Source organism: Neophocaena asiaeorientalis, unplaced genomic scaffold, assembly GCF_003031525.2.
Source record: "Neophocaena asiaeorientalis asiaeorientalis breed wild unplaced genomic scaffold, Neophocaena_asiaeorientalis_V1.1 scaffold82, whole genome shotgun sequence".
NCBI lineage: Eukaryota > Metazoa > Chordata > Mammalia > Artiodactyla > Phocoenidae > Neophocaena > Neophocaena asiaeorientalis.
Genome location: NW_020173068.1, coordinates 8,296,799 through 8,320,275, shown reverse-complemented (window position 1 = coordinate 8,320,275; position 23,477 = coordinate 8,296,799). Strand labels below are relative to the sequence as shown.

The window sequence follows — 23,477 nt, the reverse complement described above, 5'->3', positions numbered from 1 at the left end:
GACGCTGGGTGAACAGGCCCCTCCCAGGGTCCACCCTAGCCCTGTGGGGGCTGCTTCTCTTGGGAGGGAGTTGGCCAGGGGACCTCTGCGCTGGAACAGTCTCTTCCTTGGTGGCTGGTAAGAGGCTGCCTCCTCATGCCTTCAGGAGCCTCCTGTCCCCCTGGTTCCTTCCCTGTCCCCTGTGGGCCAGCTGGGAGCTGTTGCTGAGGCTCACCCACCCATTGCTGCTTGCTGTGTTCTGCAGAGGGGCTTCGTGTTTGGTCGCTTTCCCCTCCAGCTCCATGGGTCGGGAGACCTTCTCACCATCTACTTTTCCAGACCAGTTCCATCAGACCCAGGCATCTGGAGTCACTGCGAGTGTTCCAGTAGCCCCACATCTCACCCCCGCCCCCTTCTGTCCTCATTGTGCAGAGATTAATCATCTTACATTCCTGTAGGTTTCCTGAAGAAAGCATTCTTTCCTGGAACACTTTATTTTGTTTTGGCCGCACCGAAAGGCTTCCAGGAGTTTAGTTCCCCCACCCGGGGTTGAACCAGGGTCCACGGTAGTGGAAGCACTGAGTCCTAACCACTGGACTGCCAGGGAATTCCCTGGAACATTTTATTTATTTATTTAAATTTTATTTTTATTTATTTATTTTGGCTGCGTTAGGTCTTTATTGCCGTGCGCGGGCTTTCCTCTAGCTGTGGCGAGCGGGGGCTACTCTTCATTGCAGTGTGCGGGCTTCTCATCGCGGGGGCTTCTCCTGTTGCGGAGCACGGGCTCCAGGTGTGCGGGCTTCAGTAGTTGTGGCTCTGGGGCTCAGTAGTTATGGCTCACGGGCTCTAGAACACAGGCTTAGTGGTTGTGGCGCACGGGCTTAGTTGCTCCGCGGCATGTGGGATCTTCCCGGACCAGGGCTCGAACCCGTGTCCCCTGCATTGGCAGGCGGATTCTTAACCACTGCGACACCAGGGACGTCCCTCCTGGAACATTTTAAATGTGGCGCGAAAGCGGAGCTCTGCTTCGCCAGCTTTATGCCCTGATGGTGGAGAGCGAGGGTCTGGGGTGGCGACCCAGACCCCACAGATGAGGCGGCTCCAGAGGGAACACAGACTCCATCTTATTTTGTGCCATGTACTGAGAGTAATTCTCAGAATAATGTTTCTAAATGTTTAAAACAAAATATAAAGGAAAGCAAGCATATTGAAATATAGTTATCAACGTATATTTTAAAATTATGATATAGTAATATGTGTGTTTATTAACTCATAAGGTCTGGAAACAGGTCTGTTAACTACTGTAATTTCAAAGTACTGATGAGTGTATACGATATTTTGACATTTCTGCAACAGCTGTTATGGGATATGAAAATATCTGTGGTTTCTTTTGGTGCCGAAACTATAAGTACTGCTGATACAACCGTGGCTTGTCCAGAATAGAAGGAAACGTTAATTTTTAGTTAGCATTAGTGAAAGTAAAGACATGATTTTTTTTTTTCCCTTCCCATCCAAGTTCATGGACTCCCTGCATTCTGGTGCAGGTGAAAGAGCGTGAAGTCTGAAACCCGAGTCCCGCTTGGAGGTGTCTCTGTGTGACCCTGGACACAGCCCACCTCCCCTGTGCTCCTCTGCGGTTCTTTGCCTCTAGAACAGAGATGGTGATTCCTGTCCTGCCTGTCCATGGGGCTTCTGTGAGGACCCGTGAGATGACTCACATGGAATGTCTTTGTAAACTGTGAAGCCCCGTGCTGCCACGCAATGCCACGCTATTATTAGCGGTAGTGTGAGCTCATGTCTGGCCCTCCGGCCCAGCGTGGACCAAAAGACTCTTCCTGGCCAATTCCCTCAGGATTCCTGGGAACCAATCCATTTCGGGGAGCGGGTCTGCCCCTGAGAGGCTGATTCCTGCAGGCTGACCTCATGGGTCATTAGAGGATGTGAGGGAGGATGGACAGAGGTGTACTTGTGGGCAGGGAGTGGGTGGGTGAGCTGAGGTTCGAGAGACCCTGCCCATCCTCCTGAGGTGGCATGGGGGTCTGAGGCCAGCCCTGGAGCAGCCTAGGCTGTCCCTGACTCTTTGCAGCTGACCGGGGGCTGGGATCAGGAGGGCCTGCCCTCTCTGGGCTGTGAGAGAGGCTGGGCAGGGCAGAAGCCATACTCCTTTCATTCATTCATCTACCCACCCATAGACAGTGATGGGTGCCTGCCCCGTCCCATGTCCTGTCCAGGGCTGTGCTGGGGACCAGACACGAGTCAGACCCAGCGCCTGCCCTCCCCGCCAGCTCCTGGGGAAGATAGACTTGAAGACGAGCAAATGCGACCTAAAGTTGTTAGCACAAGAAGAATGGAGTTCAGAGCTTGGGGTTTGAATCAGATTGGGGGAGGAGGGAATACTCTGGAAGGATGAGAAAGTTAGCAGTTAGCCTGGCAAAGGCTCTCTAGCAGAGGGAATAGCTCAAGCAACCCTGGGAGTAGAACACACAGTTAAGATGCACTGGCCCAGGGTTACAGGGCTTGTTTGGATTCCAACTCCACCGCTCCTTTGCTTGAGCAGCTCTGGGAAACTTCTGAGCCTCAGTTTCCTCATCTGCAAAGTGGGAACATTTTCCCTACCTACCTCACAGAGCTGGTAAGGGGTCAAACTGTTGTGCACATACTGTGCTTGGACTGGGCCTGGTAATTAGTGAGCTTCCCGATAGGTGGTGGCTAGTTCTTCGTCGTGGTGTACCTGGACATGGAGGGCAGAGGCAAGACAGAAGTGGGGAGGAGACCCTTTTTTTTTTTTTTTCCAATAAACAGGTATTACCTCTATAATCAGAGCAAAATAAACATTCTCTGTAAAGGGAAAGGCTGACTACCCTGGCAGCAGCGTGGGTGCCCGATCCTGTCCCCCGTCCTCCCCGCTCCACTCCCCGTTCTCAGTCCAGGTTAAATAATCAGGTTAAGCTTCAAGGGGAGGAGAGGTTTCCTTGAAGGAGCGGCCGGAGGGGATGGGGTTTGGAGGCCTGGCAGGCTGTGCCTGATATGAGCACCTTTGCTCAGCTTCTTCAGTCCAGACTTTCTGACTGTGGCGGGGGTGGGGTGCGGTTTGAGAATCGGGGGCCCCTGGGCTCTGAGGTGGGCACTGCTGGGCAGTGTGGCCTCTTCCTGTCTGCAGTGGGGGATGAAGTCTGGGTTTCCCCACCGACGTTGGGGGGTCTCTGACAACTGTCTTTGTTGCTGCGCACGGGCTCTTCTCTAGTTGCGGCGAGTGGGGGCTACTCTTTGTTGCCGTGCACGGGCTTCTCATTGTGGTGGCTTCTCTTGTTGCGGAGCACGGGCTCTAGGCGTACGGCCTTCAGTAGTTGTGGCACGCAGGCTTCAGTAGTTGTGGCTTGAGGGCTCTAGAGCACAGACTCAGTAGTTATGGCACGAGGGCTTAGTTGCTCCGTGTCACGTGGGATCTTCCCGGACCAGGGCTCAAACCCACGTCCCCTGCATTGGCAGGCGGATTCTTAGCCATTGCGCCACCAGGGAAGCCCTACTGTGCTGTCTTTGAAGGGAAGCATGAGCTCCCCACCCACTACCCGCCGGCGATTCCCTACCAGCTCCCTTGGTTGGATCAGACAGTCCCTGGATGAAGTCCTGGGAGACTGGGAGGCTCAGTGAGGTCCAAGAACCTCTGGAGGGAAGCAGAGTCCTACCCTCAGCCCCCTCCCCATGTCCCAGCAGCCCCTTTCCCAGCCCCCACCTCAGACCCCGAAAGCTCAGCTTCTGCTGCACACATCCCAGCAGACCCAGGCGTGCGGGCCACAATTCAGCCTTTGTGGACTCACCCTCTCACGTGGACGGTGCCAGGAGGGGCTGACCACATTCTGCCTGCAGCTGGGACAAGCCCCCGAGAGGCCTGGGCCCCCCTTGGCCTCCACAGAGAGATGGAGCTGGCATGAATGCAACATCCTGCATTTGCAGAAATGGACTGTGGTGAAGGGCAGGCCTGGAGAGACAGCTGCTCATGTGAGAAAGGTCATTCATTCATTCACTTCTTCAATAGATGCTTATTGAGACCCCGCTCTGTGCCAGGCTCTGGGCTGAGGACTTGTGTGCTGAGACATGTGACTCTTGCCCATTTAAGGAAAGAGACTGGAAGGAAGGGACTTCCCTGGTGGCGCAATGGTTAAGAACCTGCCTGCCAATGCAGGGGACGCGGGTTCGAGCCCTGGTCCGGGAAGATCCCACACGCCGTGGAACAGCTAAGCCCGTGCGCCACAACTACTGAGCCTGAGCTCTAGAGCCTGTGAGCCATAACTACCGAAGCCTGTGTGCCTAGAGCCCGTGCTCCGAAACAAGAGAAGCCACCGCAATGTGAAGCCCGTGCACCGCAACGAAGAGTAGCCCCCTCTCGCTGCAACTAGAGAAAGCCTGCATGCAGCAAATAAGACCCAATGCAGCCAAAAAATAAATTAAAAAAAAAAAAAAAGACTGGAAGGAAACACCCTGCATTAGAGTCACTCGGGGGCCCCCATTTCCAGGGTTTCGGATTCAGGAGTTCTCAGTCAGGGCGTGAGGATTTCTGGCAAGTCCCCCACCAGTGTTGCTAATGCTGCTGTTCCAGGGACCACACTTTGAGAACCGCTGTGATTCAAGACCAGGTGGAGGAATGATGAGTGGTTTATGTTTTCTGTTTTCAAAACTGTCTTTATGATCGTCATTTACTTTTTTTAATAATTTTTTTTATGATTAACATTTTTAAAATTTTATTTATTTATTTATTTTTGGCTGCGTTGGGTCTTCGTTGCTGCATGCAGGCTTTCTCTAGTTGCAGTGAGCAGGGGCTACCCTTCGTTGCGGTACACGGGCTTCACATTGCGGTGGCTTCTCTTGTTGCGGAGCATGGGCTCCAGGTGCGCGGGCTTCAGTAGTAGTGGCACGTGGGCTCAGTAGTTGTGGCGCATGGGCTCTAGAGCGCAGGCTCAGTAGCTGTGGCGCACGGGCTTAGTTGCTCTGCAGCATGTGGGATCTTCCCGGACCAGGGCTCTAACCTGTGCCTCCTGCGTTGGCAGGTGGATTCTTAACCACTGCGCCACCAGGGAAGCCCCGTCATTTACTTTTATAAACAGAAAAATCAGTTTTTTAAAAAAAATATTTATTTGGCTGCATCGGGTCTTAGTTACGGCACGCGGGATCCTCGTTGCTGCATGCAGAATCTTTTCTTTTTTTGCACACGCGGGCTCTTCGTTGCGGCACATGGGCTTCTCTCTAGTTGTGGCACTCGGGCTCTAGAGTGCACGGCCTCAGTAGTTGTGGTGCGCGGACTCTCTAATTGTGGCACACGGGCTTAATTGCCCCGCGGCATGTGGAATCTTAGTTCCCAAACCAGGGATCGAACCCACATCCCCTGCATTGGAAGGCGGCTTCTTAACCACGGGACTACCAGGGAAGTCCCGAAAAAATCAGTTATTTAAAAGTTAGAAAAATAAGCGGTCGCCAAAAATGACTCCAGTGCCCTGGGTGTGGTCCTGTGTTGTGGGCTGTCACCTCCCATGATCTAATCCCGTGTCTCCTGCATCGGCAGGCGGACTCTCAACCACTGCACCACCAGGGAAGCCCTCATACATCTTTTAATGTAGCCCAGCATCATTAGCTTGTGCATCCCCTGCACTTCCCTTTGGCTCACCCTGCACTTTGGGTCCACTCCGACCCCCAAATCCTCCCTGTCAACATGTTCTGTAAATAGTATGGTGAGGATTTGGACATAGGCCCATCTGGAGGCTGGTTTAGCTTGGATTTAGCCAACTGGCCCACACTTCCTTAGTGCCGTTTCCTTTATGCTCCCTTAATCTCGCCAGCTGAAATGCGTGTGGACCCCTCACTTCCTCATTCCTTTAACTGGTGTGATCATTGACTGTCCCACTTCCTCCTTCTCCACTTTTAGTTCTGTCTGCTTGGCATGGGGGGGAGGCTGCGTCTGTGTATATATTGGGGTAGAGGTGGGGTTCCTGATGAGGGGACCATTCCTCTGCTGCTTGATGTAGGCAGAATCATTCACTTTGCGGGGTGCTGCTGAACCACCCCTACCCCCCCAACTAGGAGCGAGGCTGTGGTGCCAGGTGGGAATCAAACCCTTCAGTTGCTGGTGGGAATGGGACAGTCAGTATCTGTTGTGGTTGAGAGAAGCAGATACCCTGTCATCCCCTCTGTCTTCCTTTTCCATGTTCAGAACCATTTGAGAAATAGTCCCAGGAGTAACTGGGTGCAGATGGATATAAAAACCTCCATGAACTTTCATACTAAAAACCAGCCTGAAGGTGCCACTTCCTAACCCTGAATTAAGCCAACCCATCCAGTCTCAGGGGCGCTGGGAACCGCAGGCCAGGAGCCACCCATTTTCTTTGGGGAAAGGGAGGCTCAGAGGGCTGGTGAACCCAGCTCTCCAGATGTGGTCCCTCTCCAGAGCCTGCACAGTGGTTGGTTTGTTTGCTTCTTGGACCCACCCCGCTTTCCCATCAGCACTGTTTCTAGGTGCTTTCTGTGACTCCTTTGGGATGCCTTTGGCAGGTCATTCATCTCCTGTGACTTGGTTTCTCTCTTTTTTTTTTTTTCTTTTGCGGTACGTGGGCCTCTCACTGTTGTGGCCTCTCCCGTTGCGGAGCACAGTCTCTGGACGCGCAGGCTCAGCGGCCGTGGCTCACGGGCCCAGCCGCTCCGCGGCATGTGGGATCTTCCTGGACCGGGGCACGAACCCGTGTCCCCTGAATCGGCCTGCAGACTCTCAACCACTGTGCCACCAGGGAAGCCCATCGGTTTCTCTTTTTAGTGTACAATTTTATTTAATCCGTTCAATCACACTAAGGGCAGATATTATTATTTCCATTTGTGACTCAGCTTTCATACCTGCTGTTAGACATAGTAATCATCCATTTCTTCTCCTGGGTCTCCCCACTCATCCCCCTACACTTTGTGTCTAATGATTGTTTCACGTTGGTATGTCTTTTTGTGATTGTTTACATAACAAGACATGCCTCCATGCACTCAGTATTTGTTGGGAGCCTGCAGGATGCTAGGCCCTGTGCTGGGTGTAGGGCATACAGCGGGGAGTGAGGTAGACGTGGGGAAGCCCCCCAGGCACTCACGGTCTCTCTGGGAGACAAACTCTTAAATGAAGAATTGCTGATATACCCATGATAACAAAGGGGAAGTGAAGGACATCTGGGAGTTGATGACAGAGGTGGTCAGGAGCTGCCCTGAGGAAGTGAGGTCATCCCCCTCAACGCCCCTCCACTTAAAACCCAGACTCAGATTCTTTACTCAACCCTTCAAGGCCCTGGATGGCTGACCCCTGTCAGTTTCCCCAGCCTCAACTGACCCCTGTAGCTACCCTGGCTGCCTTGCTGTATCTTGACACACTGAGCTCTTTCCTGCCTCTGGGCCTTTGTACACACTGCTCCCTGCCTCTCTCTCTGCATGGCTGTTCCTTCTTGCTTCAGCTCAAATGTCCCTTGAGAGGCGGCCTCCCCGATCTTGTCCTCTAACATAGCACCTTCCCCCATTACTCTTTCATATTACCCAGGTGTTTTGGTTCTGGTTTTTTGGTTTTTTGTCTTCCCAGCTCTTAACAGTATCTGAGGGGTTTTTTTATCTTTCAGTTTACTGTGTGTCTTGCCAATGAGACTTGGGGCTCCATGCAGACAATACAGAAAGGGCCACGTTTGTCTTGGTCACCACTCTCCTTCCCCACCCCCTGTGCCTGCACAGAGCCTGGTACACAGTTGGTGTTCATAAATGCTTGTTGAATGAGCCTCTTCTGCTTCCCCAGTGTATTACTTCCCTATTGCTGCTATAATAAGTTACTGCGAATTTGACTTAAAACAATCCCAGGGCTTCCCTGGTGGCACAGTGGTTGAGAGTCCGCCCGCCGATACAGGGGATACGGGTTCGTGCCCCGGTCCGGGAAGATCCCACATGCCGCAGAGCGGCTAGGCCCGTGAGCCGTGGCCGCTGAGCCTGCGCATCCGGAGCCTGTGCTCCGCACCGGGAGAGGCCACAACAGTGAGAGGCCCGCGTACAGCAAAAAAAAAAAAAAAAAAAAACCCCAGATTATTATCTTATAATTCTGGAGGTCAGAAGTCTGAAAGCCAAGGTGTTGTCAGGGCTCCATCCCTGTAAAGGCTCTGGGGAGAATCCGTTCCCTTTCCTGTTTCTAGAGGCTGCCTGCATTCCCTGGTTCATGGCCCTTTCTCCATCTTCAACATACATCACCCCAACCTCTGCCACATCGCCTTCTCCCGCTCTGAGCCCCTTGCCTCCCTCTTATACGGATGCTTGTAATTACACTGGGCCCACCCAGATAATCCAGCAAAATCTCCCAATCTCAAGATCCTTAACTTAATCACATTTGCAAAATCCCTTTGCCATGTAAGGTAACATAGTCACAGATTCTGGGAATTAGGACATGGGCATCTTGGGGATCCATTACGCAGTCTGCCACACCCAGACCCCCTGAGGTGTGCCTAGGACAGCATCGAGTGTGCCCTGCACTCAAGTACCCTGGCCACTGCCATAGGGCCCAGCGACCTGACCTCTCCTTCCCTCTGCAGGACGAGATTGAGGAGCTGCGGGCAGAGATGCTGGAGATGCGGGACGTCTATATGGAGGAGGATGTGTACCAGTTGCAGGAGCTGCGGCAGCAGCTGGACCAGGCCAGCAAGACCTGTCGCATCCTGCAGTACCGGCTGCGCAAGGCTGAGCGCCGCAGCCTCCGCGCTGCCCAGACTGGCCAGGTGGACGGCGAGCTCATCCGTGGCCTGGAGCAGGACGTCAAGGTAAGCCCAGGGCCCTCCCAACCCTCACAGGTGCCCTTTCTGGGGGGGTCGGACCATGAGCCCGAGTGCCCAGGTCAGCTCCCTCCTCATGTGTCCTTGGGCAAGTTCCATCATCTCTTTGGGCCTCAGCGTCCTCATCTGTAAAATGGGGATCCCTAGGAACTGACAGGCCATCTACCACGGTCGTCCCAAAGTGGTATCATAAGATGATACCTACTAACAGCAGCTGCTGTGTGAGTACGAGCCACACACCTGGTGCTGGGCTCCAAGTTATCCGTGCATAGTTCCATGGAGGTTTCTTTCTTGTGCTGATGGAGAGTAGTGAAGGTCTGGAGTTGAATAAGGCTGGTTTAAATCTGGGCTCCAGTAGGCCCTAATTTTATGATTTTGAGCAAGTCACCTGTTTCAGTTTCCTCATCTGTAAAACACGTGTAACGGCAGCCCCTGCCCCACAGGGTTCTATGAGGATCAAATGAGATCAGGTAGGTAAGAGGTCACTGTAGGCACTGGAAAAGGTTAGCTAATAATTCTTCTTCTTCTTCTCATTTTCCAGATAAGGAAAGTGAGTCTCAGAGAAAGGAAGTACCTGTCCAAGTTTATGTGACCCTCCATGTAGCTGGCAGAGCGCAGACGTATCAGCCTCCCATGCTTGCCGCCTGACCTTGTTGACCTTGGCCTCAGAGAGCAGGAAAGGGACGGCCTGGAGGCTGGCAGATGGGGCTTCCAGAAGAGAAGTCTGCCCTGCCTGTCTGTATGAGCCCTGGTCTGGGGGCTGAGAACTCCAGGGGACCTGGCCCAGCACCCTGCTCTCAGAACTCAGCCCAGTGTTATCCAGGGATGTAGGAGCTGGGGGTAGAGGCATCTGGCACAGCCTGGGGGACTGTGGAGTCTTCCTGCAGGGGTGACCTCTGAGGTGAGGCCTGAGGTGGAAGAAGGAATGTTGAAGGAAGAGGGCCCCTGTAAGGGGAGGTGAAGAGTAAGCACCAGATCCACACCGGCCTTTGCGTCTCCCATTGTCTCACATGTGCTGTGGTCACATTGGAATTGTAGGTCTGCTGTACAAGTGAGGGAACAGCTCAGAAAGGTTGTATCTCCAAGGCCAAAGTGTACCTGTACCTAAGAAGGCAGCTCTTGGGATAAATTGTTATACAAATATTCAAATTCCAGGTACCAGATCGAGAGGGTGTGGGGTGAGGGAGAGCCCTGGAAGCTTTGAGGAATCTGAGTTTGGGTCCAGGTAGTTGGGGCTTTGGGGCGAAGACGCCAAAAAGTCAGCCTTAGATGAGGAAGGGGTGGAGGAAGGCTGGAGCTGGGAGCAGACTAGCTGGCTTGCCTCTGTGGGAGGAGCTGAGAGCAGCTGGTGTGTGTGTGTAGAATGGGGAGGGGGGGAGGCCCTCTGGAGTCTGGGCGGAAGGGAGTGGCCCCTTCTGTTGGGATTTGAACTAGCCAATCAGCAACTGGCTTGGCCCCTTCCCTCCCTCCTCTCCCTGCGCCTGCAGCTGGAGCGCTGAGCTCGTCCACACTGGCCTGGGCTGGACAGCTTTGGCCGCCTCTCTGTGTCCCAGGTGCTGGGGATGTTCTGGGGCATTTTCTGGAGGCTTTCAGAACGCTGACTTCCCTGGCATCGCCTGGGAGGGCTTGAGAGACCCAAGTGTGGAGGGAGCTGGATGCTGCCTGGGAGGGTATCCCCGGGGGCCCTCTGACTTAATGTGCCAGCAAGAGTAGACAGGCGTGAGGCCGCCTCTTGGAGTCTCAGTTTCCTCTTCTGTTAAAAGGAGGGCTTAGAGCGGCTGAATCTTCAGGGCTTTTGCAGCCCCAGTGGTTTAAGCAAGCAGGTAGATTACTGGTGAGGGTGCCATGAAAGAAACCTCAGGCCTTGGCCCTCCGTCTCCCTCACCCCCACCCCCAGGCTCTCTCACTGTCTGCTGGTTCTCACAGCTGGCAGGACCCACAGAAGCTCAGCAGGAACATTGTTCAGCATGAGGAGGGCGGGGGTGTGGTGGGGCAGAGACCTGCTCTACCGCTTGCTTGCTGTGTGGCTTTGGGAAAGCTCCTTGACAGCCCTGAGCCTCAGTTTCCCCATGTGGAAAATGGAGATGCAACAGGTCTCTACCTGTAGAGATTTTCGTGAGGATAAAATGAAGTCGCTCAAGTAAAGAGCGTGCTGAGCACGGGGTCTGGCTCGGGATGCGCCCTCAGCAAACGAGCAGACGTTGCTCGGCGTGTTACTGTTCAGGAGAAGAACTTAAAAGGCACTAGTGGGACAAATGGCTGGACCACGGTGGAGAAGGGGGCCCGGATCTCTACCTCCCTGGGTAGATAAGTATAGCCTGGAGGTTTGTTTACCATGGAGATTCCCAGGCCCCACCCTCAGGGCTTGGGATCCTGTAGGAGGGCTTCAGGTCCCGGGAATCAGGGATGAAAATTCCCACCTGAAGGGACTCTTGTGGGAGGCCTGAGGACACACCGGTAAAACAATTCTTAGAAATAGATGTTGCTGGAGAAAAAGTTCTGGCTTTGGGTTTAATCCCTGGGTGACCTGAGCAGGTTACTTTCTCTCTTGGATCCTCAGTTTTCTCATCTGTCCAATGGGGGTGACATTCCCACCCTCCCGGGGTTCCTGGGAGGATTTCGCCTGGACAGGGGGTGCTCCTTAGTGACGGTTCCTATCCCACACCCTGGGGATTCAGAGTGACAGAGACCCCTTAATGCCTTAGGCCCAGGAGCCGAGGGGCCGATGAGCGAGGTGGCTGTGGCCTGGAGGCTGCTGGTTGCATTTGGCAAGAGCCAGACCCCAGCGCTGTAACAGTGACCTCATGGCTGAGAGCATTTGTTTGTGCTTTGGGGATTTGCCCTGGTTTCCAGAAGCTGCAGCTGCTTCACCTCCTGTAGTATCTCAGCCCCCAACCTTGGGGATGGTTGGAAGGATCATGAGAGGATCAAATAAGACACGCAGGTGGGACCCCGTGAGCCCCTGACACAGTGAGCCCACTGTTGCCCTTATTTTTAATACTCTTATTATTGATATTAATATAATGTGTCTTCAAGCTTCAGGCCAACAGCGGCTCAGATTGAGAGCAAGACTCCAGAGTTGACCCACCTGCTTTCAGATCTTGGGGCTGTCGCTTCCTAGCTGTGTGGCTTTGGGCAAATGACCTTTTCTTTCTGAGCCTCAGAGTGGGGATGATATTCGAAGCACGTTCCCAGGGGATGAAAGGCATGTGGTGGGTGCTCGGGGAGCGACAGCTGATTCTGCCTGATTACCTGGGAGAGCCAGGGGGCCCAGGACCACTGAGGCTCAGAGAGAGAAAGGGAGAGGCGCAGGCAACCAGGCTGCTGCCCTCCAGGCAGGCATGCTCTTTGCTCCTGTGGGCCTCCATCAGGGGCACAGGGCTCTGTGGGGATCTGAAATTAAGGGCTCTTTTGTCCACACTGGAATTCTGTAAGCTGCCTGGGGCTAGGCCTTCTTAACAGAGCACCCCTGGGGGTAGAAAGCAGTTGGAGAAGGGGGTTCCATGGAGGATGGGGCAGAAGGCAACTGGGGACTCACGGAAGGGATGAAATCCATAGAGTCACCCATGAACCCAAGAGGATCCAGGAATCCACATGGATCATGACTTCTTGGTGGGGAGTGGGTCACCTGCCCAGGTCAAGGCCATGGTGGGGATGGAGTGAACCCCAGGTGGAGACGAGCTAGCCCAGGTGGGGGCATAGTTAGGAGAGGAGCCCCCGCTCCTCCCAGCAGCTGATCCCTCATCCCAGTCAGGGACGCAGCCCTCTCTGGACATTTGGGGGTGTGGGCAGTTGGGGGGAGCATCCCCAGCCAAGCTAGGGCATGTGCAGCTCCCCATGTTTCAGTCATTCACTCCTTCATTTCCCTCCCTCTCTGCTTGCTGGGGTCTTGGATTTGTTTGTTCATCCAACAAGCATTTATTAGGCACTTAGTGTGTGCCAGACCCTGCGCTGCTACCGGGACACAGAGATATGAAGGAGTGCCGGCATGGCCTGGGGCCTGGACCTCTGTGCTCCACCACTCCTGCCCCCAGGGTCTAAGCAGATGAATGAATGAATAAATGAATGAATGAATGGAGTATTGGTCAGGACAGGGACTCACTGGGTGACCTAACAGCCTAAAACTTGGGACCTGGGGCTGAACACCCGGACACTAAACTCAAGAGTGAGGTTGTCGGGTGTTGGGCCAACCTGGATTAAAATCAGTGCACAGAGGTGAAGCAGTAGTCTTGACAGTGCATTAAAAATCATACTTTTGGGCACCTGCTATGTTCCAGCCACCAGCCCAAGCACTGTGTCTTTTTTTTCTTTAATTTCTGAATTTTATTTTATTTATTTTTTATACAGCATGTTCTTATTAGTTATCTATTTTATACACATCAGTGTATACATGTCAATCCCAATCTCCCAGTTCATCCCACCACCACCACGACCCCCCACCGCTTTCCCCCCTGGTGTCCATACATTTGTTCTCTACATCTGTGTCTCTATTTCTGCCCTGCAAACTGGTTCATCTGTGCCATTTTTCTAGGTTCCACATATACGCGTTAATATACGATATTTGTTTTTCTCTTTCTGACTTACTTCACTCTGTATGACAGTCTCTAGATCCATCCACATCTCTACAAATGACCCAATTTCATTCCTTTTTATGGCTGAGTAATATTCCATTGTAATATATGTACCACATCTCCTTTATCCATTCGCCTGTCGATGGACGTTTAGGTTGCTTCCATGACCTGGCTATTGTAAGTAGTGCTGCAATGAACATTGGGATGCATGTGTCTCTTTTTTTTTTTTTTTTTTCCGGTACGCGGGCCTCTCACTGTTGTGGCCTCTCCCGTTGTGGAGCACAGGCTCCGGACGCACAGGCTCAGCGGCCTTGGCTCACGGGCCCAGCCGCTCCGCGGCATGTGGGATCTTCCTGGACTGGGACACAAACCCGTGTCCCCTGCATCGGCAGGCGGACTCCCAACCACTGCGCCACCAGGGAAGCCCTGCATGTGTCTTTTTGAATTATGGTTTTCTCTGGGTATATGCCCAGTAGTGGTATTCCAAGCGCTATGTCTTTTATTCCTCACAGCAGGCCTCGTGACTAGGCTGTATCAACACCCTTTTACTGATGACGAAACCGAGACTTCAAATGGTTAAATAACCTGTCCTGGGTCTCACACCCAGTGAGGGCTGGAATCAGGCTTGAATCTAGTTTTCCCACCTGCGAAGTCCTCGTTCTGCTAGTGAGGGATTGCTCCCCCCACTTCGTGGATGAGGAGGGTTTGGTGGCCTAGAGAGACTGTGGGAGGAGCCTCGTGGGCCAGCATCCAGCTGTCCTAGGAGATCTTCAGGGGGCTGAGAGAGGCAGTGGGCAACGGAGGGAGGAGGGGGAGGCAGGGCTCGATTTCCTTTCTGGCCGTTGTTCTTCCTGGCCTGCCTTGCACACTGCCAAGGGGTCCGTGCCGAGTTGGGCCTGGGCCCGCAGAAGGCAGAGCCAGGGAGGGCCCTCTTCCCTTCCGGCAGGGAGGAGGTGCCATGGCCATTTCCGAGACTGGCAGGCACGAGGCGCTGGGCTGTCTGCCCCATACATACCTCTTGCTGGCAAAGCCCTCACACCCCTTGTGGAGCCTGGGCCACGCTGGCCCTTCAGCCAAAGCCCCTGAGCTCCCTCCAGCTTGGCCCACACTAGCTCTGTTTGACTCTGAGCAACTCATTTGCCCGCTGAGCCTCAGTTTCCTTGCCAGTAAAATGGGGGCATAGTTGGGGTGAAGAGGAATGAATCTGGCACATAGCAGGTATTCAACAAATGCTAGTACTTAGGCCACTTGGGGATGGAGGCTAGTTGTGATTTACCAGCTCAGAAGGGCCTTCCTCATCCCCAGAGAAGAGACCCCCTTTCCTACCTTTCACCCCAGCCAGCAGGGGACAGGACAGAAGGGTCCGCAAGAAAACGGGGTGCTCTTGCAGCAGAGTCCTGGAACCGGGATTGGAGTTTGCAGCTCCATTAGCTCCTTCTGTAGGGATGACTTGGACATCTGCCCAGCCTTTGTCACTGGGGGCATGTTCTGTATCCCAGACAACTGGAAATAGGCCTCATGGTCTGTGTCACATTGTGACCCCCAGCAAGTCATGCCCCCTCTGGGCTCAGCGCCTCCCAGCAGCAGCCAGCACTTACCCAATGCTCACTGTGCAGGCACTCAGCCAAGCCTTTGTGCAATAGCGGATTCAGTCCTCCTGTCGGCCCGTGAGGCTGGTGCTGTTATTACTGCACCCATTTTGTAGTTAAAGGAAAGACCCAGAGTAGGGAAATAATTTGCCCAGGAACGTATGCTGGTCACTGGCAGAGATGGGGTTCAAATGTCTCTGGGGATGCCCATCTTGCTCTGGGTTTCCCCTCTCTTTAAAATGATCTTCTTGGAGGGGACTGACATATATACACTAATTTGTATAAAGTAGATAACTAATAAGAACCTGCTGTATAAAAATAAATAAATAAAATTAAAATTAAAAAAATAAATAAAACGATCTTCTGGCCCTGTCTTAAGCTCTGGTGAGAACTGGGCAAGAGGGTGGACAGGAGAGGCTTTTGGAAGCATCAGAAGGCTCAGATAAAGGTAAAGGCATTGCTAAGAACAGGCACTGCCTCTATAGCTTTCTGGGAGCTGAACTATGATGTGGACATAGGAAACACAGGGTGCCTGGGTTTGGGTTTTGGTTCTACCACTTCCTGGCTGTGTGACCCTTGGTGAGTTACTTGACCTCTCTGTGCCTCAGTTTCCTCTTCTCTAAGTGGGGGTGATGAGAGTACCTGCCTACCCTGGGGTTGCTCTGTGGTAGAGGTAGGATGGCCTGCTCATGCCCTGCTCATCACCCACCTTTGCTCAGGTCTCTAAGGACATCTCCGTGCGGCTGCATAAAGAGCTCGAGGCGGTGGAGAAGAAACGGGCGAGGCTGGAGGAGGAGAATGAGGAGCTTCGGCAGCGGCTCATTGAGACCGAGCTGGCCAAGCAGGTGCTGCAGACAGAGCTGGAGCGGCCGAGAGAGGTGAGGCCCCCATCTACCCCGGCAGGGCCAGGCCTGGGCTGGGCAGGCATGTGCCAACCCCATCCAGCCAGTGTCTCTGAACCTCTGTCTCTGCACAGTTACGCCTCCCTGGTAGAGCTGTCTATTCATTCACTGCTCCAGCACGCGCTCCCTGAGCACCTACTGTGTTCACTGTGTGCTGGATACTAAGGACACAGGGGTGCGTGAGAGACACCTGGTTCCCGTCCTCGAGGAGCCCACAGGCTAACAAAGGAGACAGTCGCCATCAAAGGACCACAGCTGGGAGAGGATTGCCTGAGAAAACATGCAACAGTGCTGAACAGGGGACCAGCCCACTGTGCCTCAGTTTCCTCGTGTATAAAATGGGATAGTAATACTTCAAATCATTGGAAGGACTAAGTGGTATAGATTTTGTGGACATGCTTTAGGGACTGCCTGGCATTGCCACTCGGTATAAAGTCACTGCCAGGTCTGGGCAGCCTCTGGCTGGTGTCTCAACACATTTCCAGGACACAGATGCTTTTTTTTTTTTTTTTTAATTTATTTAATTTATTTATTTTGGCTATGTTGGGTCTTCGTTGCTGCAGTCGGACTTTCTCTAGTTGCGGCGAATGGGGGCTACTCTTCACGGCCGTGCGTGGGCTTTTCATTGCAGTGGCTTCTCTTGTTGAAGAGCACGGGCTCTAGGCATGTGGGCTCAGCAGTTGTGGCTCGCGGGCTCTAGAGTGCAGGCTCGGTAGTTGTGGCGCACGGGCTTAGTCGCTCCGCGGCATGTGGGATCTTCCCGGACCAGGGCTCGAACCCGTGTCCCCTGCATTGGCAGGCGGATTCTTAACCACTGCGCCACCAGGGAAGCCCCAGATGCTTCTTGAGTGTGACCCCAGGCACCAGCTTCTCTGTCTTTGGTCATGAGAGTCCTTCCACCCGGCATCCCGTTCTTCCTTCTGCTGTGCGTTAGGTGTACAGTATGTTAAACACTGTGCTAGACACTTGCCATGATTTTCAGAAAGGCCTGATGAGGTTGTGATTGTACCAGTTTTACAGATGAAAACACAGCCCTGAGGGAGGGAGCGATGTCCTCCAGGTCACGTAGGGCCCAGTGGGCTGTGCAGATTGGAAACCATCAGCCCAGGTGATGCCTAAGGGCTGGAATCCTCCAGAATCCAGGGGTCTGTGTCCCAGGCGGCCCCGGTGCCTTCTGCCCCCAGAGGCACAGCTGGGCCTCAGCCGTCTGGCTGCTCATGAGGCATGCTAGGATCAAACGTTGTTCCGGGTCACAGTTCTCACCTTCCCAAGGGCAGGCGTGCCAGCATTCCAGGACAGACACCACAGCCCTGAGGCCATAACAATCCTTCTGCTGCCCTCCCCACTGGGTGTGTTGGTGTGACGTGCCAAAGGCTTCTCGGTGTGGAGATGGGAGGTGTTTGCTACTCAGGGCTGCCCAGGGCTCCTGCCCTCCATGGCCTGGCCAATAACAGGGGACCATCTTCACACATCTCATTGCTGCCACCCTTGATAGTGAAAAGGAGAGACAGTTTCAGAAGGTGCCTCGGATGTCAGCCTGTTCCCATTGTAAAGGAGAGGGAACAGAAGTCCAGAGAGGGAGAGCCTGCCTGAGTTCACCCAGCCTTTCCTTGGCTGAGATGGGGCTGAGACCCTGAAGCCACCTCCCCTAAGTTTCAGTTTCTTCATCTGTGACATCAGGATAATAACAGTACCCAGTTTATGAGGTTGTTCGTGATCATTCATAAGATTGGGTAACCATAGAACACTGTGAAGAAGTTAAAAAGAATAAGGTAGTATAGCAGTTCCTGAGAAAGTTAAACAGAATTTCCAAATAAGCCAATTCCACTTCTGGGTATATAGCAAAATTGAAAGCAGGGACGCGAACAGATATTTGTACCCTCATGTTCATAGCAGCATTATTCACGGTAGCCAGAAGGTGTAGGCAACCCAAATGTCCATCAATGAACAAACAAAAATGCAGTATATACCTACAATGTATGTATAATTGAAGCGGGAACGTGATTCTGCAACAGGCTACAACGTGGGTGAACCTCGAGGACACTGTGCTCAGTAAAATAAGCCAGACACAACAGGACAAGTATTATATGATTCCACTCAGATGAGTTACGGAGAGTAGTCAAATTCATAGAGACAGAAAGTAGGTTAGAGGTTACCAGAGCCTGGAGGGAGGAGGGTACAGGGAGATGCTGTTTCATAGGGACAGCATTTCAGTTTGGGATGATGACGAAGTTCTGGAGGTGAATGGTGATGATGCCACTGGATCGTACCCTTGAAAATGGCTAAAAATAGCAGATCTTATGTTATGTATATTTTACTGCCATAAAAAAGAAAAAAATGGTTTAAATGGTGTACTTTTTGTATTAGGTGTACTTTCCCACGATTTAAGAAAAAAGGCAGATACGTAGGCACTGATGTGGAAAGATCTCTAAGGTACATTGTTAAGCGGGAAGAGAAAGCTATAGAACCACACGTATTGTGCAATCCCACTAATTACTTTGGAAAGCCGTACAGAACAAACTGATTTTGAAGCACGTGTCTATATGTGCAAATGCATAGCCTGGAGGAAAGTCTGGAGGAAAACCCACTGAACTGAGGCATTAGAAATGGTAGGAGTATGGTAGGCAATGGCTTTTGCTTTTTATTCTATGATTGCTATATTTAGGGGTTTTTTTGGGGGGGCGTGGTTATTATTAGTGAACTTTTAAATAAAGTCAAGCATGTAAAGAGCCCTTTGTGGTGCCTGGCACACAGTTGGTGCTCAGGAAACACTGGTTCACTTCCTCTTGAAGGCGATGTCAGTGAGGCTGGCCTAGCCCTCCCTGATGTGCCCCTCGATGTCTTAGGATCTGCGGAAGGAGGCGTGGCCCTGTGTTTATTTGCTGACTGCCCTCTCTCCTCCCTCTCCTTCCTGATATGGTTTCTATGGAGACGAGGGTCCCTCAGCAATTCTTCTGCCAGAGCTGTTCCAGTCCCATCATCGAGATCTGCCTTTGCCATCCTGACAGGTTGCTGTGGCGATGCTGTCACCCGGCTGGGAACAGGAGCCCCTGGCCTGAGCTGATGTGGTTGCTATGGAGATGGCTCTTCGCTAGAGAGAAGGGAGGGTGGCCTGCCCCAGCTGTGTTCTGCAGTGGCACCGTTGCCAGCTGGGCTGCAGCTCAAAAATCGTAACACAAGCCACCGCCACCCCCAATCCAGTATCATTCCCCGTCTTTCTATATTAGGCAGAAAGCCAATATCAGTGTTGATGGGATTTATTATAACATAGCTGCTGTGTCTGAGTGCTTGCTCTGTACCAGGCACTACACTGAGCATTTTATGTGTGTCTTCACGTTGTGTAGCCAGCAGCCTCCCAAGGTACATCGTGATTTTGTCCCCATTTTATTTTATTTTGTTTATTTATTTTTTTGGCTGCGCCACACAGCTTGCGGGACCAGGGACTGAACCCAGGCCCTCAGCAGTGAAAGCGTGGACTTGCTGTCTATAGATGGGACAGGGGAAAGACAAGTATGGAATCCTAACCCAGGACCCTCCATCTCCCAAAGCCACACTAACTCTTACGGCGGTGCCCGTGCCCTCCTTGCCCCATCCAGGGGCCTTCCTAGAACCCAGCTGTGTTTCGGAACCTCTGAAGAGGCCACTCACTCCAACGAGTACTTCCTTCTCTGGCACAGGCTTCTTGGCCTGATTCCCACTCTCATGGGGTAGGAAGGGCACTCACCATAATATCAGTTCACCTGGGTTCAAATCTCAGTTCTGCTGGCGTCGTCATCTGATGCAGCCTAGCCGTGGCCTGTGTGCTGCAGGGCAAACTCGAACTTGGAGTTACACGGGCCTGAGTTTGAATCCTGGCTTTGCCACTTATTTGCAAATAACTGTAGTGTTGGGCAAATCATGTAACTGCTCCAGTGCTCAGTTTGTTTCTTTATAAAATGGGAATATGGGGACTTCCCTAGTGGTCTGTGGGTAAGACTCCAGGCTCCCAATGCAAGGGACCCAGGTTCGATCCCTGGTCGGGAAACTGGATCCCGCATGCATACTGCAACTCAGAGTCCACATGCTGCAACTAAAGATCCCACGTGCCGCAACTAAGACCCAGCACAGCCAAAATAAATAAATGATAAATTTTTTAAAAGTGGGGGGCTTCCCTGGTGGCGCAGTGGTTGAGAGTCCGCCTGCCGATGCAGGGGACACGGGTTCGTGCCCCGGTCCGGGAAGATCCCACATGCCGCGGAGCGGCTGGGCCCGTGAGCCATGGCCGCTGAGCCTGCGCGTCCGGAGCCTGTGCTCCGCAACGGGAGAGGCCACAGCAGTGGGAGGCATGCGTACTGCAAAAAAAGAAAGGGAACGTGAATCCCTACATCTCAGAGGTGTTTATGAGAATTAATCAAGACAAGCAGGTAAAATGCTTAGTGGAGAATAAGAGCTCGGTAAATACTGGTTATCAGTGTCATCACCTGTGGGCCTTAGTTCAATAGATATCCTTCTGCTGCCTCTAGCAAGGAGCTCTCCATACCTAACTGCCAGGTGCCCATGGAAGGAGCAGTTAGGCAGCAAATCAACGCCTGCGCTTGGTAGCATCTGCCCGTGTACTTTGATTTGGGGTCCATGTCAAACCACTCTGTTTCCTCCACTCAAATGGTCTCCCTCAGCCCGGAGCCACACCGCCTCTCTAGCTGCTTCAGCCACTTTGGAGGAAGAATTCCTCAGTCTTTGAGATGCACCCCTACCCCAGGCTCCCCCGTGGGGTAAAGTTGGTACACGCAGCACAGTCTGTGTTTTCAGTGAGACCTTTTCAAACGTCCCCTCTAAATTGGATGAAAATCTACCCAACTGTTTTGGCAGAAGGCTTGTTTTATTCCTTGAAGGTTTGTCTTTGTTTCCTGGCAGCATGGAAGCATGGAAGGTGTTAGAAGACAGGGGGCCTCTCCAGAGCTGTGCTCAGGCAGCCTCTCCGTGTGGGCTGGAGGGGCGGAAGTACCCTCTTCTAATCTCCTGGAGAGGGGCAAGGAGGGCAGAGCTTCTGCTCCTACTAGGAGCCGTTAGACCAAGGATGCTTAGAGGCACCACCCTGGCTGCTCAAAAGCGGCCTTGTGAGTTGCTGGTGGGTGGGGAAGCCCCTGCTGCGTGCCAGGCCAAGGACTGTGCCCTCGGGGTCTGGCACTTGTGACTGGCATTCTTGTTGGTGCCCGGGTACTGTCCTGCCCTGCCCCAGCCCGCCCACCTGAGGCCCAGGGCCAGAACATCTGCCCCTGGGGGCTTGACAGAGGGGCTGTGACGGGCCTTGGCTCCCTGGAGGGGCAACGCGGTCCCCCAGGCCACCTGGCCAGCTGCTGCCCTGCAGAGAGGAGGAAGGTCTTTGTGCTCTGTGAGCCTGCCTTGTTTTCCCTCCAGAGCCGCAGAGCAGTGTGGGAGCCCAAATGGCTTAGATGAGGTGGGGGGCAGGGACAGGGGCAGTTCCATCCAGAAAAGGCTGGAACCACTTTGGTCCTAAAAAGGTTTGCTGCTTCAGCCCCTCTTCTCTGCGCACTGCCCTCCCTTTCTGGTGGGCACTCAGAACTCACCCTCTGAAAATGTGTTGGAATGGTGTTCATGACTTTTCTTGGGGAAGTGCATTTTAAAAACATTTTACTATAACTTTCCTCTCCCACCCAACAGGTAATATATGCGTAGTAGAGAAAGACTAGGAAATACAAGTAAGCCATAAGGAGAAAAAGTTTCACCCAGTATTCAAAGGGAATTCCTCCGAGTAATTACCAAATTACTATTTGGGTGGGAGTACTTCCCAATATGTTGTACTTCCCATACGTTTTTCTATGTATGCGCACACACATATTGAAATGTATATATGCATTTTTTTTACTAAAAAAGTAATATAACCTCAGTGAAGCAAAAATTTCATTACAAAAACATATAAATGCATGCCTAGCATACCTCTAAGGGTGGACACATCAGATTCTGGTTGCACTGGTTGCCTCGGGCAAGAGAGCTGGTCACAGTGTTCACTGTATTCCTTTTTGGTTTGTTTTTTTTGTTTTTGTTTTTGTTTTTTGCGGTACGCAGGCCTCTCACTGCCATGGCCTCTCCCGTTGTGGCGCACAGGCTCCGGATGCGCAGGCTCAGCGGCCATGGCTCACGGGCCCAGCCGCTCTGCAGCATGTGGGATCTTCCCAGACAGGGGCACGAACCCGTGTCCCCTGCATCGGCAGGCGGACCCTCAACCACTGTGCCACCAGGGAAGCCCCCTTTTTGGGTTTTTTGAAGTTTGAAGTATGTGAGTGTGTCCTCCAAAATGTAAGAAATAATAATGATACATAAAATAAAAGAAGAAAGGCTCCCCTAACCACTTCCCTCAATTCGACGCCTGACTCAGCCTAACCTGTGATTTGGTTTGGTTTGTGTCTTTTCAGGCACATATATATATGATGTATATTCCTCTATGTATTTTTTTTTCATAAAGATGGGATTATGTTACATGCACAGTTTCTGTAACATACAGAATAATATAGCATGAACACAGACTGTCTTTTTAAAGGCTGGATGTTTTGGGGTTTTCTTCTGCTTTAAGGTGCTTATTATAAAAGTCAAAGATCACAGAGTCGAGTAAACATAGGAAGGAAAGTCTAAAAGAACACCATCTATTTCAGTATTTTAAACACAGAGCCAGAGATCTAGAAGGAGCTCCAGCTGACCCTCAGCTGTGGTCACCCTCAGGAGGAGAAGGGATGGGGGGGGTAAACAGGAGGGCTTCTGCTTCGTCAGAACAGTACAGATTTACAGTGAGAATGTGTCTTTATATATTAATTTATTTTTTTAAATATTGTATAATTTTTTAAAACTTTAAAGAGAAAACGCTGGAGGACTATGTCTTCCCTCCTGAAAAAATGTGGGGGAAGAAAAGGGCAAAGTGCAAGTTCCCTGTTCTCTCATCGTTATCAGCCTGGTGCATATTCTTTAGACCATATTCCCCCACCGTGCACACATGCACACGTGTATACACACACACACACACACACACACACGTCTTATCTTTATAAAAATGGTAACATGTTCTAGCTTTTTTTTAAATAACAGCTTTACTGAGATATAATTCACATACCATATAGTTTGCTTTTTAAAGGATACAGTTCAGTGGTTTTTAGAATACTCAGAGTTGTACAGCCATCACCACTCTCTAATTCCAGGACATTTTCATCGCCCTAGAAAGAAACCCCAAGTCACTCCCCATTCCCTCTTCCTCTTCCTCCCTGGCAGCCACTAATCTACTTTCTGCCTTTGTGGATTTGCCTCTTCTCAACACTTCATGTAAATGGATTCATACGCTATGTGGCTTTTTGTGACAGGCTTCTTTCACTCTGCATGATGTTTTCAAGCATGTTGTAGCATCGAGCAAGGCTTCATTCTTTTCCGTGGCTAATATTGCCTTGTGTGGCTATGCCACGTTTTGTTCATCCATTCATCAGTTGGTGGACATTAGGGTTGCAGGTTTTGTTTTGCAGTTTCCTTTCGCTTACCAAGCTGTCTCAGAGATTTTACCATGTCAGTGAATCTCACTCTCCCTCTGTCTTTTTTCATGGCTTTAGGCTTTGCGTTATCTCACTCCTTTATATGTGATGG

At 52.0% G+C, this 23,477-nt stretch overlaps 1 protein-coding gene across 3 annotated transcripts in view; it reads left to right on the top strand.

Annotated features, from left to right (window-relative positions):
- MTCL2 (microtubule crosslinking factor 2) overlaps positions 1–23,477 on the top strand; it is a 67,960-nt gene that overhangs the window by 12,002 nt on the left and 32,481 nt on the right. For all 3 annotated transcript variants that reach the window (XM_024742882.1, XM_024742881.1, XM_024742880.1), the window contains exons 2-3: positions 8,559–8,783; positions 15,675–15,833. In XM_024742882.1, coding sequence (XP_024598650.1) covers positions 8,559–8,783; positions 15,675–15,833 — 384 coding nt within the window. The remainder of the gene's footprint in view (positions 1–8,558; positions 8,784–15,674; positions 15,834–23,477) is intronic.